The following is a 15,488-nucleotide window of genomic DNA, read 5'->3' on the forward strand; positions in this document are numbered from 1 at the left end:
CTCCTTCCAAGCCAGTTTGCCTGCCCTGACCAGCTCAGCTCAGTCACAGAGAGGAGCCACAGCCAGTGTCAAGGTGAGCACAGAGACTTCTGATCCAGCAGAGCTGCTGCTTCTCTCATGGCTCACAGCAGAGTAGGTTAAGTCATGTTCTTTACCCTAAAAGGTACGGCTGCAGAATGATCCTTGTTGTTCATTTCCATTCCAGGTAAGCATAAAGAGTCTTGCTGAGTCCTCACAGAGCTGTGGGTGTTGTGCTGCTGGGAACTGGGCTCTCAGGTAAAGCTCCCATTGCCTCAGGGGAGTTCACTTAATAATAAAGGAAATATCACACTTCCAAAGGTGGAGAGATGGTGTTTTAGAATAGGCATGTTTGTAAAATCTGAGAGGAAAATACTGGAGAGGAAGATGGGGGGAGGAAATACTCTGTTAGATATCTGTGTATTGAAAGTGACAACACCTAATACTACTAGCAGGAAAATTTATTATGTGTTAAATTAATGTACTGTATTATGGGATGCTTTTATGTAGCAATTTAGTTTTCTTGGTGAAGTTTTGTATTGAGAAGTAATAAAGAAAATTCTAGTGTAAAATATGCTACCTTCAACATTCATAAAACCCACTGTACTTTAAAGGACCCAATCCTGTTCATATCCACAGAAATGGAAGCTTTGCCATTGACTTCTATGGAAGCAAGGTCAGCTACAAAATGATCAATTAAGTAGGATTCCAAGTATGATTTATTGTCCTCATGATACTCGTTTTCACCCCATTAGCGTTCCTTTTCCTTCGTGTGACCTTCAGTCTTGCATAGTGAAATGCTTATTGCTCCAAATCACGACCTAACAGCTTGAGAATACAACTGATAAGGCAATGATCTGAGTCAAACAAGATAGTGCCCATGGGCAGGAGCTTCTAGTACAGTACACTGTCCACCTTGGAATGATTGTGGACATCCTGCCGGTATAAAATCTGTGTAATTCTAACAAATCTGTGAATTTTGGTTTAGGTTTGAACACCTGCCTGCCCATGGAATGAATTCCTTGTTTTGTTTTCTTGTTTAATTTTCTTGTTCTTGCTTAATATATGAAATAGCCCTCATCTCAACAATTAATTTTCTTACTTTTACTCTTCTGATCCTCCCCAGTCCCAACATTGGAAGAGTAAGCAAGTGACAGTGTGGGTGTGAGTTGCCAGCTGGGGTTCAACTATGACACTAAACTATAGAACCCAGACAAATATTTTCTTGAGGGGTGAAATTAATGTTAGTTTTCTTTTTCAAAGAAAAATGGCAACTTTGGATCTATCCAATGGAAAACAAGCAAAGGATTAATCCAAGTGGAACAGAAATTCAGTTACAAACCGCCTATATCACAGACCTGGGAAATCTTGACTTGCAGTTTCCATTGAAAGATAGAGGTGTTTGGTGTTGATATAGTGACAGATGACACCCTGTACTGTATGTTCTTCTTCTGTTGCAGTTGGAATTGTGTATTTAGTGAATTACTCATGATTGATAATAGTGTTTTAAGTACTTGCTAGTTCTTCCTGGGAAAAGATGGCATATTTTAGTGATATTAATGGTTTGAGACTTAAGGATAGCAACATATATTTTTGTAATCTTTCAGCAGCAAAGCCACAATTTATACAAATGGATTCACTTCGTCTTTAGCTCAAGCAACTTTGACAAAAGATGTCATTTGAAGTAATGTTGCTCATCATTCATAGATGCAAAAGCTTGAGGGTCCATTGCTTTGATAGGAAAGTGTGCTGCAGTTTTCTGCTTCTTTTAATATCATTATATAGTGTTAATGATACTTCAACTATTTTAAGCAACTCCAGTTGAGACTGAGAGAACAGAAAGGTGCTTATTTGCCAGTAGAAAGAGATATACTAACTTGGGAGTACGTAGAAGGAGAAAAGCAGCATTCCAGCACCAACTCAGAATTCCCTAAATGTCAGCTCTGCAGCAGTTAAAAAATAGTGCTACAATGTGTTCAGCCAAAATGGCCAATTTACGGCACAGTACAGTATATTAGATCCCTTTACAGCACCTTGGTAAGGAAGCACATCATTGCAGAATAACACCAAGGGCTGGGAGAGGTCTCTGGCTTGCTCTGGTATATTTGCTGAAGTGCAGCCCAATCCTGCAGTTGCATTTGAATGCTCCCTGTGGTTGTGATATCAGTAATGCATGCATGGGGACCCATTGCAGGATGGGCAACAGACAACAAAAGCGTGGTACTAAAGGTAGTCCTTAGACACAATCTGAGAGTAATAACAGATTAGGACAGACATTCCTCCCTAAAAGAGTGTCTTACAGTGCTGCTGCACTGTGCTTTTGCTTTTGTGATCCAGCCCTTTTACGATGCCATGATGCTTTTACTAATTAAAAAAACCCCAATGCAACAACTAAACAAACAACCACCAGCTCTTCCTTTCTGTATTTAAACCACTGGTTCTCTAAAAAAACATTGATATAATGTAGTTTATGTATGAGTGATAGATCCTTATATGAGTGCCATTTTAAAAGTGTGCTGACACACAAAGATTTTCTTTATTTACTAATTGAAATCTGTGAGACGAAGTGCTAGTATTTCCCATCTCTAATCCTGTATTTAGATTGTCTCCATAACGCCCTCTTAAAATACTTTGCTCTGTAATTATTAATCCAGATATTGTTCACCTCCTAAAAACTGTCATCCTCTTTAGCTATGCATCTCATGTCTTTCAGTTTAAGCCCCTGCCTTACATTGCTAGAAAATAGACCTTAAAACTGAAGTAAAACACTTGCTGAACAAGACAATCTTTTTGTCTGTAATAAATAAAAAGGTGTTTGATAGCTGTTGTGCATCAGAAGGAGTTGATGGACAAGTATGTGTTGATTAGATGGAAGTGAATGTGGTGGATAATGCATCTTAGAGCAGACACCAAAGTGGAAAAAAAATTTCAAATGGGACTAGGTGGTAGGTAAAACAATTACACGTGCCTGGGCAGGTGATGACACTCACTGTATGAAGAACATGATCAGTAATGCAGACTTTACTGTTTCCTGCCCTGTGCTGCTGAATTTGTGCTCAGCCAGCCTCTCCATCCACCAGTCTTCCCATCCTTAGGGACTGAAGTATGGTAAGAAATTTATAGTTTTTATTTGGAAGGAATTTTGTGGGTTTTCTGGTTTTTTTAATCCTCAGATTTTTATTTTATTTTACGTTGGAACAAAATCCAAAATACACACAACTTCTGTCATAAAGGCATGTCTGATAAATGCTGTGTGAGAATGCTGTTTCAGAAAGAAATAGAAGTTTCAGAGTGGCTTGACTGGAAAATTGGAGGGGGTCTTCTTTAAATGTCTTTATTGCTTTAAAATTGTTCCATGAGCTAGGGCAGTAACACTACATAATCACACAGAAGATATAAAATGGCAGTCAAAATAGTATGTTGAGTTTCAATTGAATGATGTATTTTAAATGTAACGGCAGTTACTACCCAGAGCAGATTGAATCGTCTTGTTCTCTTGTTGAAAATGTCAAAGCAAAATCTTAAATTGCTTCAACACATGACAAACAGAAGACACTTTGAACAGGAGAATGAAGAGTCAAGCAGGTTCCTTACAAGAAGCTGACACAATTTCATAAGAAATTTCTCAGAAATTACATTCTTGGTGCAAAACTCTTATCTGTCTGCTGGGAAAAAAAGCAGCAGAAAGCCTAAAAGATGGGTAAGGACTGTTCCTCTGAGAGCAGCAGAGCAAAGCACAAGCTGAGGAAAGGGATCTCTGTTTTGAGCTGCTTCACCAACGCTGTCCAGCTGGCTGAGGGACAGGAGCAGTGCTGATGTCTGTCCTGGAGCTGGCTGGCCGTGACAGGAGGATAGAAAACCCCTCTCAGGAAAGTGTTTGTGTGCAAGGCAGAGGCAGGGGGAGTATCTGGGTACTGGGGCAGCCCTTTAGTGCCATGCCCGTGCTCCCTCACTGGGAGCTTGTACTGCCTTTTCCACTGAGGCTGGGGGAGCAGCTTCCCCTTCCTGCAACTTTGGGTGTATAAGCCTTGGCTGAGAGGATTTGTTAATAAAAATAGAATTGGTTGCTCTCCTCTTTTTCCACTTGATGATTTTTTGGCTCTTTCAATTTTTTTTTTCTATTTTTCTCTTGATTTAAAGATTATCTTCATCTTTTAATAAAGGATGGAGGAAATATACTGAAGGATTAAATCCTTATCTGCAGCCATTTGAAGTGCCTGTGGGACTGTTTAATCTCACATTTCAGAGGATTTGGAAGCTAGGCCTCTCTGCAGTTTCTGCTGCATGCAGTATATATGTGCTCAAATTGACCTGTGGGACAGGTGCAATCCATGGCTCACTTGCTGACAAGTTTATTTTATTCTCCTCTGATAAAAATGTCTGCTGTGTTGACAACCTGCTTCACAATGGTCACATTGATTCAAAACAAGTTAAGTCCCAATGACCTTTTTTTGGCTATGACTTCCCTGCTTTCCATTGCTTTTAGCATTGCCCTGAGGTCTTTGAACACTTTCACTGGGCAGTTCATTTGTTCCTCTCAGCTGTGCTGGGTGTCACTCACTGGGCTGGTTAATGGGGCTGTCCAGAGATGCCCCAGTGGGCACTGGAATGCAAATCCTCAGACTTTTTCATTAATGGATCCCTGTGCAGCCTTTAGTCACGTTCCTCTTGGAGGCTTGCCTGAAATTCTTTGCATCCCCACTGACCAGTAAACATTTTCAAGTAACATGGTAGTCTTGAAATATCACATTTACTGTTGAATACTTGCCCTCTGCAAACTTGATGCAGTGCTTTGCACGTTTGGTGTATTTTTGTGAAAAAGAAATTGCATTCTTGGATCAGAGACACTTCCTTTTGTTTGATAGTAGCTGATACTGAAAGGTTCAGGTCCCAGGCTGATCACCAGGGGTTATTCTGCTTCCCATCAGCTGCTAGAAACTCTGATGTAAGTGGTAAAAGGCAGCAGAGCCAACTCTGAAAATGGGTCGTCCCGCCAGAGATTTCTATGGATGCTACTTTTTTTTTGTTCATTCTTTTAAACCTTTTTCCTCAAATAAGAAGACAAATTTCCTGGGATAACTATCTCCTTCATTTCTTAAAGCTTTGTCTTTCATCAGAAGATTTATATTTTCTTGATCTTTGGTCATGAGGCAGGATAAACAATAGCAAGTGTATCTATGAGTTCCTTATGTGCCTATATTATGCCTGCTTTTATTCATTTTCCTGCTCATCCAGCCAGTAATGACATGATTCGCCCCAATTTTTTTCATAATGATACTCCATGTGCTTAATGAGTATACAATTCAAAACTTCTTCAGTGGAAAAACTGAAAATATAATAGACAAACCTGGTAGAATATATTTTGCAGCTTTTGAAGGCAAATTAGAGACAAAGAACCTACATAAATATTGCATAAACATTTTTTGAAAAGGTTTTCCTTGTCAAGTAAAGTAACATTTTTCATCGTTGTAACAAGCTTATGAAGCCAGGGTGCTAATCCAAAGAATGCATCAGAATTAATAGACTGGATAGGGCAGGTGAAACCTTCTCATTAGCCCCCAACAGAGCAAAATCAATTGGCAAGAGGTGAGTTAACTGAAGTTTCATGTTTCTTACTTGTGAATATAATTAATTTAAAAGACTTATAGTTGAAATTCTATCCAAAAATTGGTTTTGGCATGGCAGCTTTGCAATCATAATGACCCTGCTGAACATCAGAGCAGTTTGAGCTGTCACACTGGGCAACATCTAAAATTGTCCAAAATACAAGTTTTAAATGGTTGCTACTGCCTTTGAGACTTAAATGAAATGCATTTTTTATGTCATTCTCCAGTAGTTCTGTTGTTTTCTTTGAAAAGCTGCCCAGGGTTGTTTGGTCTGGGCTGTCTCAGGGCACAGGTGAGCCATGAGGTTGACTGAAACAGCAAAGTAAGAGGTGGCAAAATGGCACTGGCTCTTCCTTCAGCAGCAGTTTGTGGTAAGCACTGGCTGGAGGCTGCTGCTGAGCTTGGAAATGGCTTTTCCTCAAAAAGAGCACCCATTGTTTTGCCTACATATGGTACCATAGGTGCTTAAAACTTTGTCCATTTGTACACTTTCTGTACCTAATACAAGTTTTTTAGCTCTGAAAAATAATGGATTGCTTTGAGTTTTGTTAAAACAGTGCATAAAATCCTCTCTGTGGTAATTCATGTGTCTGGGGTTGTGCTGTGATGCAGTACCTCACTGTGCACAAGTGGTCAAATTGATCATGGAATATTAATGGGTTGTGGACTGCAGGCTTTTGGTAGCCTGACTTCAGGTTGACAAGAATGATAGGTTTCATTTGCATGCAGAGTCCAGCTGTTCCTTTAAGATAGATGAAGGGACCTGGCTTCATCTGTCACCACTTCTTTACTTTTTTATAAGACAGAAAGAAAAAAGATTTTAAAAAGCCAAACCATAAAATGTCATAAAATGTTCTTTGCAGATCTCCTTGAAATAGAGGGTACTTTCAAGCATCTTATTTCTGCCCAGAGTCCAAGAGAAACATTTTGAGTGCAGATGAAATTGTGTCCTTTGTGCTAAATACACTCTGTTCATTAAATAAAGCACACTCCATTTGAGATTTTCATGAATTACATTGAAGGAAAATGTAATTTACATTTAGTAAGAACTTATTACACTTTTTTTCTACTTCAGAGGAAACTCATGCTTGATTCTTAAAAGCAAGAGGCATGATCCACATTTAGGAAAGGAATAAAATGATCGCAGGAATAATTTTGGCTGGGAAAGAACTTTGCATAATCTAACACAATCTGTGAAATTTAGAAATGCAGTGAAAGGAAAGGTGTGTTGGCAAGCGTAGGAGTAAGGAAGCTTGATAACATCACACAGTGAAAGCCCTGCTAGCACAGAATTCTTCTACTTTCCAGCACCCACCTTGCAATTACTTTAGTGACAGCACCAATGGTAACCCCTGCCATCAGTGCCACTGAATGTTTCACATCAGGAGATGCTAACAGTCAATGCCATGGGCATTTAACACGTATATTGCAGTCGTGTTAAGTGTTCAGCCCTGTTGTAATTACTTTGTGATAGGCACCTTGTGGGATTTTGCCATCTGTGCTTCAGTAATGTGCAATCTGTGCTATTGTTTCTACTCCACTTCACCAGAGTCCTGAGCCGTACTCTATTGCATAAGTTCCACCAATCTCACCAGTTTCTTTTCTACAACCCTATGTTACTTAATTGCCTTGTGAGAAGGTGAAGAAGGTCCAGCACAAACCTGAAAAACAGAAGATCCCAAACCAAAAATCTAGCTATTCTCTACTTCTCTTAACATGTTAATGAATTCAGCAGAGTTCATCTAGAACCTTCTCTCCAAAGCCATTTGGCTCTCTCTGTGCACTCTGATAGCATCCCATGTGCCATAGATGGAGACAGGCTGGGAGACTGGCAGCAAGACTCTTTATTCAGAAGTGATATTGCCCATGGAATGGTTAGCTGCTCTTAGCAGTTCTAAATAGTCACCATGAATTACAAGGTCAAGCCTGCAGCAGAAGCTGCTGGAGCAGCTGGTAAGAACAGGACAGGCACAGCCACTTGTGCAGGGTTTTCACTGCTCTCAGAGTCAAGGGAGCTGCAGTCATGGCCAGCTTCCTCTTGGTGCCAGTAGCATGACCTGTCAAACACAGGTCTGTTCTGAGTCATTGAGGACTTAATGGGTTAAAATCAAAACCACCAGTAACGAACCAAGATCATTTGAGTGCCTCAAAATTCATTTCCTCTGTGAGCTGCATTTCAGCATGGACACAGCATCTTGCTGAAAGCTGTCATTGTGTTCTCCTTCTTTCTATGTCATAAAAAGAATTCATGTGATGAATTCCAGTTATTTACTGCTAATATAAAAATGCTAAACCTCTTTTTGCAGAAAATGTGCCCCAGAGTCAGTCCTAACAGTGCATTAAGGCACTCTTGATCCTAGGTAGCGTTTTCAAAAAGTGGTGTTCATGGTGGTAGTGGCCAAGGGGGAGGCATCCAGCTGCTGAATCATTCCACAGCATTTTCCCAAAAGAAGCATTTCCTGCTTGAATGGTAATAAATAGCAAAAACTCTTTGTCACTGGCTAATGACTCCTGACTTCCACACAAGTTCTGCATTTACTAAGTTGGAGTTTTTTGAGAATAAGCGTTCAGTGTTTATTTTCAAAGATGGAGATATTTATCCTTAGACAACATCTCTTTGCTGTGGCTTTATTTCTGTTAGAGCAAACAACAAATGGAGGTGCAATCATTTTGTCAGCTTAAACTGAGAGGAAGGAAATAACACAATAGGCAACTGATGGAGAAGTGTGTTTTGACTGACTGGTGGAGCACACTACAATAGAGCTAATCAGGAAACAGGGTCCCTGTATAAACACAGCCTCACAAAATTGCATTTTTATGAATGAATTGCTTCATGTGATTTCCTACTACTTTTCACCTTGTGTGGCAGTTTTCTACCGTGCCAAGGAAATGAAAAGAAATTATTCTTATCTGGTAGCAGGACTGCTGGTGATAGTGTGTTGGAGGTTCGGTCCACAAAGTCCAAGTGAGAACCCTTGGCTTTCTAAACAAGCTTTTAACCCTTCAAGTGAACAGTTCATTCCCTGTCAGCCAAGCTACAGCTGACACATTTCCATTTACATCTGCACAATTGGGTCTCACATTTGCTTCGTTGTAAGCAGCAAGATGAAAGATAAAGCAGTAGCAGGTCAGGCCTGAAGCATTTGACTGCCAGCCTCTGAGAAACCTCTTGGCACAAGCTGGGATTTCAGGTGAGACAAAGGGAGGTAGGTACATATCTTTTTTAAAGGTAAAATGCTGAGCTTCTCATAGCAACATATGCCCTCTGGTTAATATATTGATTGAGAGCTTTGTATGCAGTTAGTTCCATTGTCATCCGTGGTGTGCAAGTTGCAGTATCACTGCCAAGGTTTGTCTTTGCCAAAGAAGATCTAAGCCATGTCTGGAAGCATATGTATTTGAACTGGGAGTGAACAAAAGCTTAACTTTGGGTATGAGCTAGATTCAGATTAAGGATTTGGCATGCAGTTATTTGCCCCAGAGGATGCTATTCAAATAGATCTGTTCTGCTGTCAAAAGGTTAGCCAGATTCTTGATTGAATGATACTAGAGGCTCTGTGTTAATTAATGGTGGGAAAATGCCAGATCTTTTGATTGAAGGAAGTAGGCTGGCTTGCAATTGTCTCATAGAAGCTTTGAAACAATTTTGTTAGATTCCCTGCACTCTGTCTCATGTTTAGATAATTTTTCATTTCATCATTGCAAATTACATGCAAATGTCCAGGAGGTACATCAATAGCAAAATTATAGAACACCAAAAGTACTTTGGGTGCTTATCTCAAGAAAAGGGAAGTCATTATCCACCACTAGGAAGAAGGAAACTGTTCCCCAGAATTTGGCAGTTCCTAGCCACATGGGAGTTAACATTTTAGCTCCCTTCTAAGAGTTGCCTGGTCTGGAAAACACTCCAGCTGTGCTGAGTGGCCCACACACAAGAAAGAGGTTCCTCAGATCAGAAGCAGGTGGGTTTCAGTGATGACCCTGGTGCTGACTGGCTTCACACTGGAGCAGTTCAGGGCCTGGAGCACAGGTGATGCCTGTTGGCTCGGTCCATGCCCTTTTGCATGGCACAGGGGAGGGGCATCTGCATTCAATTCAGAAGTTGTGTTCAGCTGAGCCACTCAAAATATGCAGTAAGAGACTTGAGTTCATCGTAGCAACAGTTTGGGCTCCCTGTCTGTCACTGTGGATGCTGTAAAAGCCTGACTGGAGTGGGGTGGGGGCTGTGAAGATGCTGCAGAGGGAAAGTAGGAAATAGTGTGGGGAAATAGAGCTGTGTCAAATAACAAACTGTGAAGGAACTGGGGCTTACTGAGAAGCCTGATGGTTTTTCTAGCTGGTTATCGCTGCTTTTCCCTATGTAAAGATATCCTAAGGCTGTTTGTTTTCAACTGCTTTCTACTTTTTCAAGAGAACTCATTAGTGTGTCTGAATATGGAATGACAGATTTTTGAAACAGTAGGGCTGTGGTGGGGGAAAAAAATGAGCCTCCAGGCTCTGAGGCTTCACTGGCACTTAGAAGCAGGAGCCACTCCTTTCAGGCAGTTTTCTTCTTTAGTTGGTCCTGTGAGTAGCTAAACATTGACCTGTGCAGCACATCATGCTCTGCTTTATTTGGCAGATCACTGTGTCAGTAGCTGGAGAGATCAAATCTTTTACAGATCTCTTCTCTGCTTTTCTGCAGAGACTCTATACTCCTTGTGACTATGACAAAGAGAGAATAAAAACATCATGTATGCTGGGAAGGAAAACGCACCTGTATGGACAGCTGCAGAGGATCACATCAGAGTACTGATCTGTACAACACTGTCCCTTTAAAACTCTTAAGGACAAATGGAGTGACAAGTGTTGTTGAAATCACAGCAACGTGATTATTGTCCTAAAGTTTGTGTTACTTTTGAATGGGGTGAATAGAAGCACAGGAGGGAACAGCACTTTAGACAGTTCCTGAGCAGTCTGGCTGCAAAACAGCCTCTGGCCATGTTCACCAGTCTCTTTTGGGAGGCACATGCATTTCCAGGTGCCTCTGGGTAAAGAAATGTCTTTCCAGCTTGTCATCCAACACCTGTGACTTCCAGCCATGCCCCAGGTAGTGAGTGCTGTTCTCCTGGGACCAGGTACAGAAGTTTCCCCTCAGTCTCAGTTCTCTGTCTGTCTTCTGTTTGTTTATCTTCAATAAACAAACCCAGCCCAGGCAGTCCCAGCCTGGTCACTGGATGAAATCCTAGAATGATGAGAAAAGGCAAAGCAACCCCTTAGGCTGCTGCATTGTCAGACCCAGTACCTTCCCAAGGTGGGTCTGTCTAGGTGGCAGCAGGAATTGCTGCCTTGGGAAGCTGATGGCATCCTTGTTCTAGTGGCTTCATCGTGTAAGTGCTGTGCTCAGAGCAGCCCGGGGACATGCCACATTCCACAGCATTTGGAAGGGAAAAAAAAAAGTGTAGACAGCTGTATCACAGCTCTTCCCTTGACAGTTCATGAGGTGGATTCAGTTTCATAGCAGAATTACTGCCCCTTTGATAATAGGAAGAACATTTACAGTACATTTAATTGTTTTAATTTCATGTAGCTTTGTGGGAGGTCAAGTAAGAGTTTATACTGTTAGCTTTATTAAATACATGTTGTTAAATACAGTAACAGCACTAACTTTTTGTTCTTCTTTTCCTTGAGCAAGGCTGCAAATCTGTGCCCCATGTCTATAAACTGTTCCTAGAATTAAAGAAACTTCTTGTAGAGGAATGGGAATTTGAATAAAATTTGTTTTTAGACTTCTGTCAAGTATAGAGATCATATAAGTCTAGAGCCCCTTGTAGCTGAAAATATCTTGTATTGCCTTTCTGTTTAAGAAGGACCAAAAGCAATTTTCACAAGGTGAATTAGTCATCTGATGTCTGACGTCTAAAATAAGATAAGCCTTTGTTTTCAGTAAACACATCTGACATTGAAGAGCCAGCAGTTTGTTGCCTTCTCATCTCAAAATCCCTTTGAGCCATTTCAGTTCCTATGGAAAGAGCTCTGACAAGCTGCCAGTTCATTATGGTGATTACTCTCCAAGAAGAACATGGCAGACCATAACCATTTAAAATGTGACATGCAGGAGCACATTTAGAAAACTTCCAAATGTTGCAAGTAAAGCTGAGGGAAACAGGGGGAAGCCCTGGTCAGATTGGGTTTGAAAGAGTGTAGGTGGGAATGGGATATGAAGAGAATATGAAGTAAGGAAAGCCTGAGCACACTGGCACAGCATGGATGAAGCTGCTCCAGCAACTCTTCTGCATATTCTACAATGAACAGAGTACAATTTACTACCAGAAAATAAAAATAATAATATAAGAAAAGCATAAAGGTAGCAAGAAAAGCCTGAAAAATTGAAGAAAAGGCTGAAGAAAAAAAAATCCCTGTTGTAACTATACCAGAAACTGAAACTCTGAGGCCATTGTGGATGTAAAATTGGTTTGTAGGTTGACAATTGTTGTTTATTTCACAATCTCCAGTCAAATAATTTCAGGTGATGAGTTTTAACAGAGAAACTTTGAATGTAATTTTTAAACGTTTAATTTCATGTGGTGCAAGATGCTGTAGTTTATTAAAAACATTTCTCTCCATTTTCAGGAATACACAGTCGTTTATTTCAAGCTAAGCCAAATTTACAAAACCTCTTTGCACAGTCTGGCCCTAAGTTTTCAAACAGGGGTGTGAAGCCTGTGCTGCAGCTATCCTTTTTAATGGTTGTATTATTATCTGCTTGCTGGAGCAGTCCCCTGGCAGGAAAGGCTGGGGTGTTGTTTCCTGCTCTCAGATGGAGATATTTCTGCACAACAGGAGGCAGGGTCCCCAATAAGGCTTTGAGGAGAGGGTCTGGGTACCCCACCTGCTGGGGTGGGAGTCTAAGCTGCTGTGGAGTTGCTTGGGTCCTTGAAGCACAATTATGTGCAAGTTTTCTATGTATTGTTTTGGACAGGCATAAAGACATGTTGGAACTGGTCACACTGAGATAGATTTGTCTGGCACTTCAAATTTATTCTGTTAACTCTGCAATGTGAGGGTCTAAACTGCTTGTTCTACTTATTCCATGTAAGTTAAAAGTGAGAAATAAATTTTGTTTTGCTGCTTTGTGCTAAAAATGTAATTCTTGAAACTGGCCATTTCTTTTGAATCAGGGGATCACCACAGCCACAAGGTAGGCAGTGACACATTGGCTGTGTAGCAGCTATACTATGTAATAAATGTTTACATGCCATCAAGTATACAAACATTTGATTGCTTACATGACAGAGCTTTTCTTTTGCAGTCATTGGTCTCAATTTTTCCATTACATTTTCTCATTTTCTTTTCTAGCTTTACTCACAGACAAACCTCCAAAGCCATTGTTCCCCATGGAGAACCAGCCAACTGTTATAGATGTCCAGCTGGGTAAGTCCCCCTCTGGGAATAATAGATCCTAAACTTCCACTCTGGTAGCAGATGGGATAAATTGAAAGTGGTAAGAAAGGTTTAGTGGTAGTTATTACATGCAAATCAATTTGCAGCTTCTCATTTATAACCGTAGAATTTACTGCCACGGCAATTTAAGGGAGTGAACATCAGGGGATGGCAGTACTAATTGGTTGCAATGGGTATTAAATATAAAACACTGATGCTCTTCTTAATATATGATTGGTAGAGTAAAATATGTCTACATGGTGCTGTATTGGTCAGTTGATGTTCACCCTAAGACAAATGTTCTCATAAAAGAAGTGCTGATTCCTTTAAAAGTTAGTGTAAAGCATTGCATTTCCAGGTTGTTCTGAATTTGTACCAGAAAGGACCTTTGACTAAAATGCTTGCATGCTTTTCTCACTCCTGTTATATATTCTTCTGTGAATGCACATCTCTGAATCTCAGCTAGCAGCCTCTATTTTCTGTCATGTTAGAAAATAACGTTAGAGAGTTCTGCTAACTTTGGAGAGCTGTAGGGCATTGTGATACTGAAAGAACTGCTCAATGTTGAGGTTCCAGGGGTTTTTTTCAGTGACTTGAAAATAGATTTCTACTTTTAAGAGGCAGAATTAGAGTTGCTGTTAAGGACTGTGGTGCCATGAGCTTAAATTACAAGAGATGTATTGCATATGGGGATTATTCACTCAGTGCTGAAACTGTGGTACTTTCCTTGAGCTTGACTCTCTTCCTCCTTTATACCAAAGCTGTCTAGAATTCAGAGGTGGAATGGTGTTTAATGGCAAGCAAGGTCAGTGTGAAACATTTTAAGAGGGCAGGTGACATTGTGGTAAAGCTGTTTGTGTTTGTGAAATTCTACAGGACTGTGCTTGGGTACAAGGGCACTCCTTGTTCTTAAACCAGTGCCAAACAGTGTCAGAGAAGCACTGTGGATGCTATGAAGTGTTTAAAAATGGGGCTTGAACTCTTGAATGTGAGAATATAAATTATTTGTGACCTTAGTGAATGTTAAAGATTGGCTTTCTCTCATACACCTGAATTGACTGAGGATTCTGTAAGGGCTTGCACAGGGAAGACAGCAGTGGATCTGGGCAGCAGCCAGTGCCAGATGAATTCTGCAGGCAGGTGCAAATCTGCATATTTAGGTTCCCCTCCAAGGCCTGGAATATCTGTGGCTGAACAGAAATTGCCCCTAAGAGAATATGAAATGGCTCTAGAGCCATAGTTAAAACCCTACCCAAGTTACCAGCAAAACCCAGTCACTGAAGTTTGGATCAGTCCAAAAGCTTGAATTCAGTCTCCTGGTCAAACTTCTTAAAAGTCAACTGTCTAATGATTTCCTTTGGGATCACATTGTCCCTGTATACATCTGTGTAATAAATGCACTCAGAGTACACATCTTTGTTTCCTGCATTTTCATTTTCTCTTCATTTTCTCCTCCAAGTTCCCCTGTTCCAGCAGGACTCTGTTGGTTTTGCGCTGAATTCTTTGTTGTTGTTTGCGTGAAAACATTTTGTTCTGGCTGATTAAAAGGAGGTTTGATTAAAAAAATTAAAGCAAACCCCCTCCTCTCCGTGGAGATGTGGCTCAGTAATAGGATTTTGGAATATCTCTAGAGGGAAATACAAATCTTGCATCTTTATATGCTGGAATGTAATCCATTAGTTGTCCCTTAAGATCAGGGAATTTACATATGGTGCTTTTTTTTTTTCTGATATTTTAATAGGTTTGGTTATTGCCACTAAACCATATTCATATGATGAATCCTTAACTTCTTTTTGCAGTGAAGTTTATTGATTTCCCTCTTGATTTAACTTGGCAAATAGATATAGCTGGAAGATTCTCAGGGAACACCACCTTGTGGAGGCTACCAGCAGCTTGGGGCAGGAAGGCTGTGCTGGCCTCTGAAATGTGCCACAGCCTTGAGGGACCGGGAATTATTGGATTGTACAATGTAAGGTGGGGGGAAGTTCTGTGTAAGGACCTACAAGGTCACTTCATTGAAATCTTGTTAAGCTCCTAGGAGTTTTGAAAAATTGTCATTAATTGATATTTTATTAGATATTAAAAGGAAATTTCTGTTTTACATGCCCATGGAGTCAAATCACCCAATTTGCCTGATTTTTCAGTAGTTATGCAAGTATGAATGTGTCACTAAGCTACAAAAGAAATGGAGTTTAATCCATCTACTTGTTCTGCAGAGATTATTTTAGCTTTCTCTTGGAAAGCTAATCTTAAAAGAAATAGCTGTCTTTCCTCTCTATATAGAGGAGATTAATAATTATTTACTCTCTTTATCCTTAATGATTAGCACGATGCAATGCAAAATCTCCCCAGGCCTCTAGGCAGTGGCCTAACTATTTAGCAGCATATTTGGCCTTACTGCAAACTTCAATATTCACCTTTTAGCTTTCAGATCTTTCAGGA

At 40.4% G+C, this 15,488-nt stretch overlaps 1 protein-coding gene across 1 annotated transcript in view; it reads left to right on the plus strand.

Annotated features, from left to right (window-relative positions):
• The window catches only part of IL1RAPL2 (interleukin 1 receptor accessory protein like 2), a gene marked incomplete at both ends in the record, with an annotated part of 321,698 nt that overhangs the window by 214,481 nt on the left and 91,729 nt on the right, over positions 1-15,488 (plus strand). The window contains one exon of the mRNA XM_084212886.1: positions 12,963-13,037. Within this exon, the coding sequence (XP_084069012.1) occupies positions 12,963-13,037 (75 nt within the window). The remainder of the gene's footprint in view (positions 1-12,962; positions 13,038-15,488) is intronic.

The sequence above is a fragment of the Fringilla coelebs genome (genome assembly GCF_963513975.1).
Source record: "Fringilla coelebs genome assembly, chromosome: 11".
Taxonomy (NCBI): domain Eukaryota; kingdom Metazoa; phylum Chordata; class Aves; order Passeriformes; family Fringillidae; genus Fringilla; species Fringilla coelebs.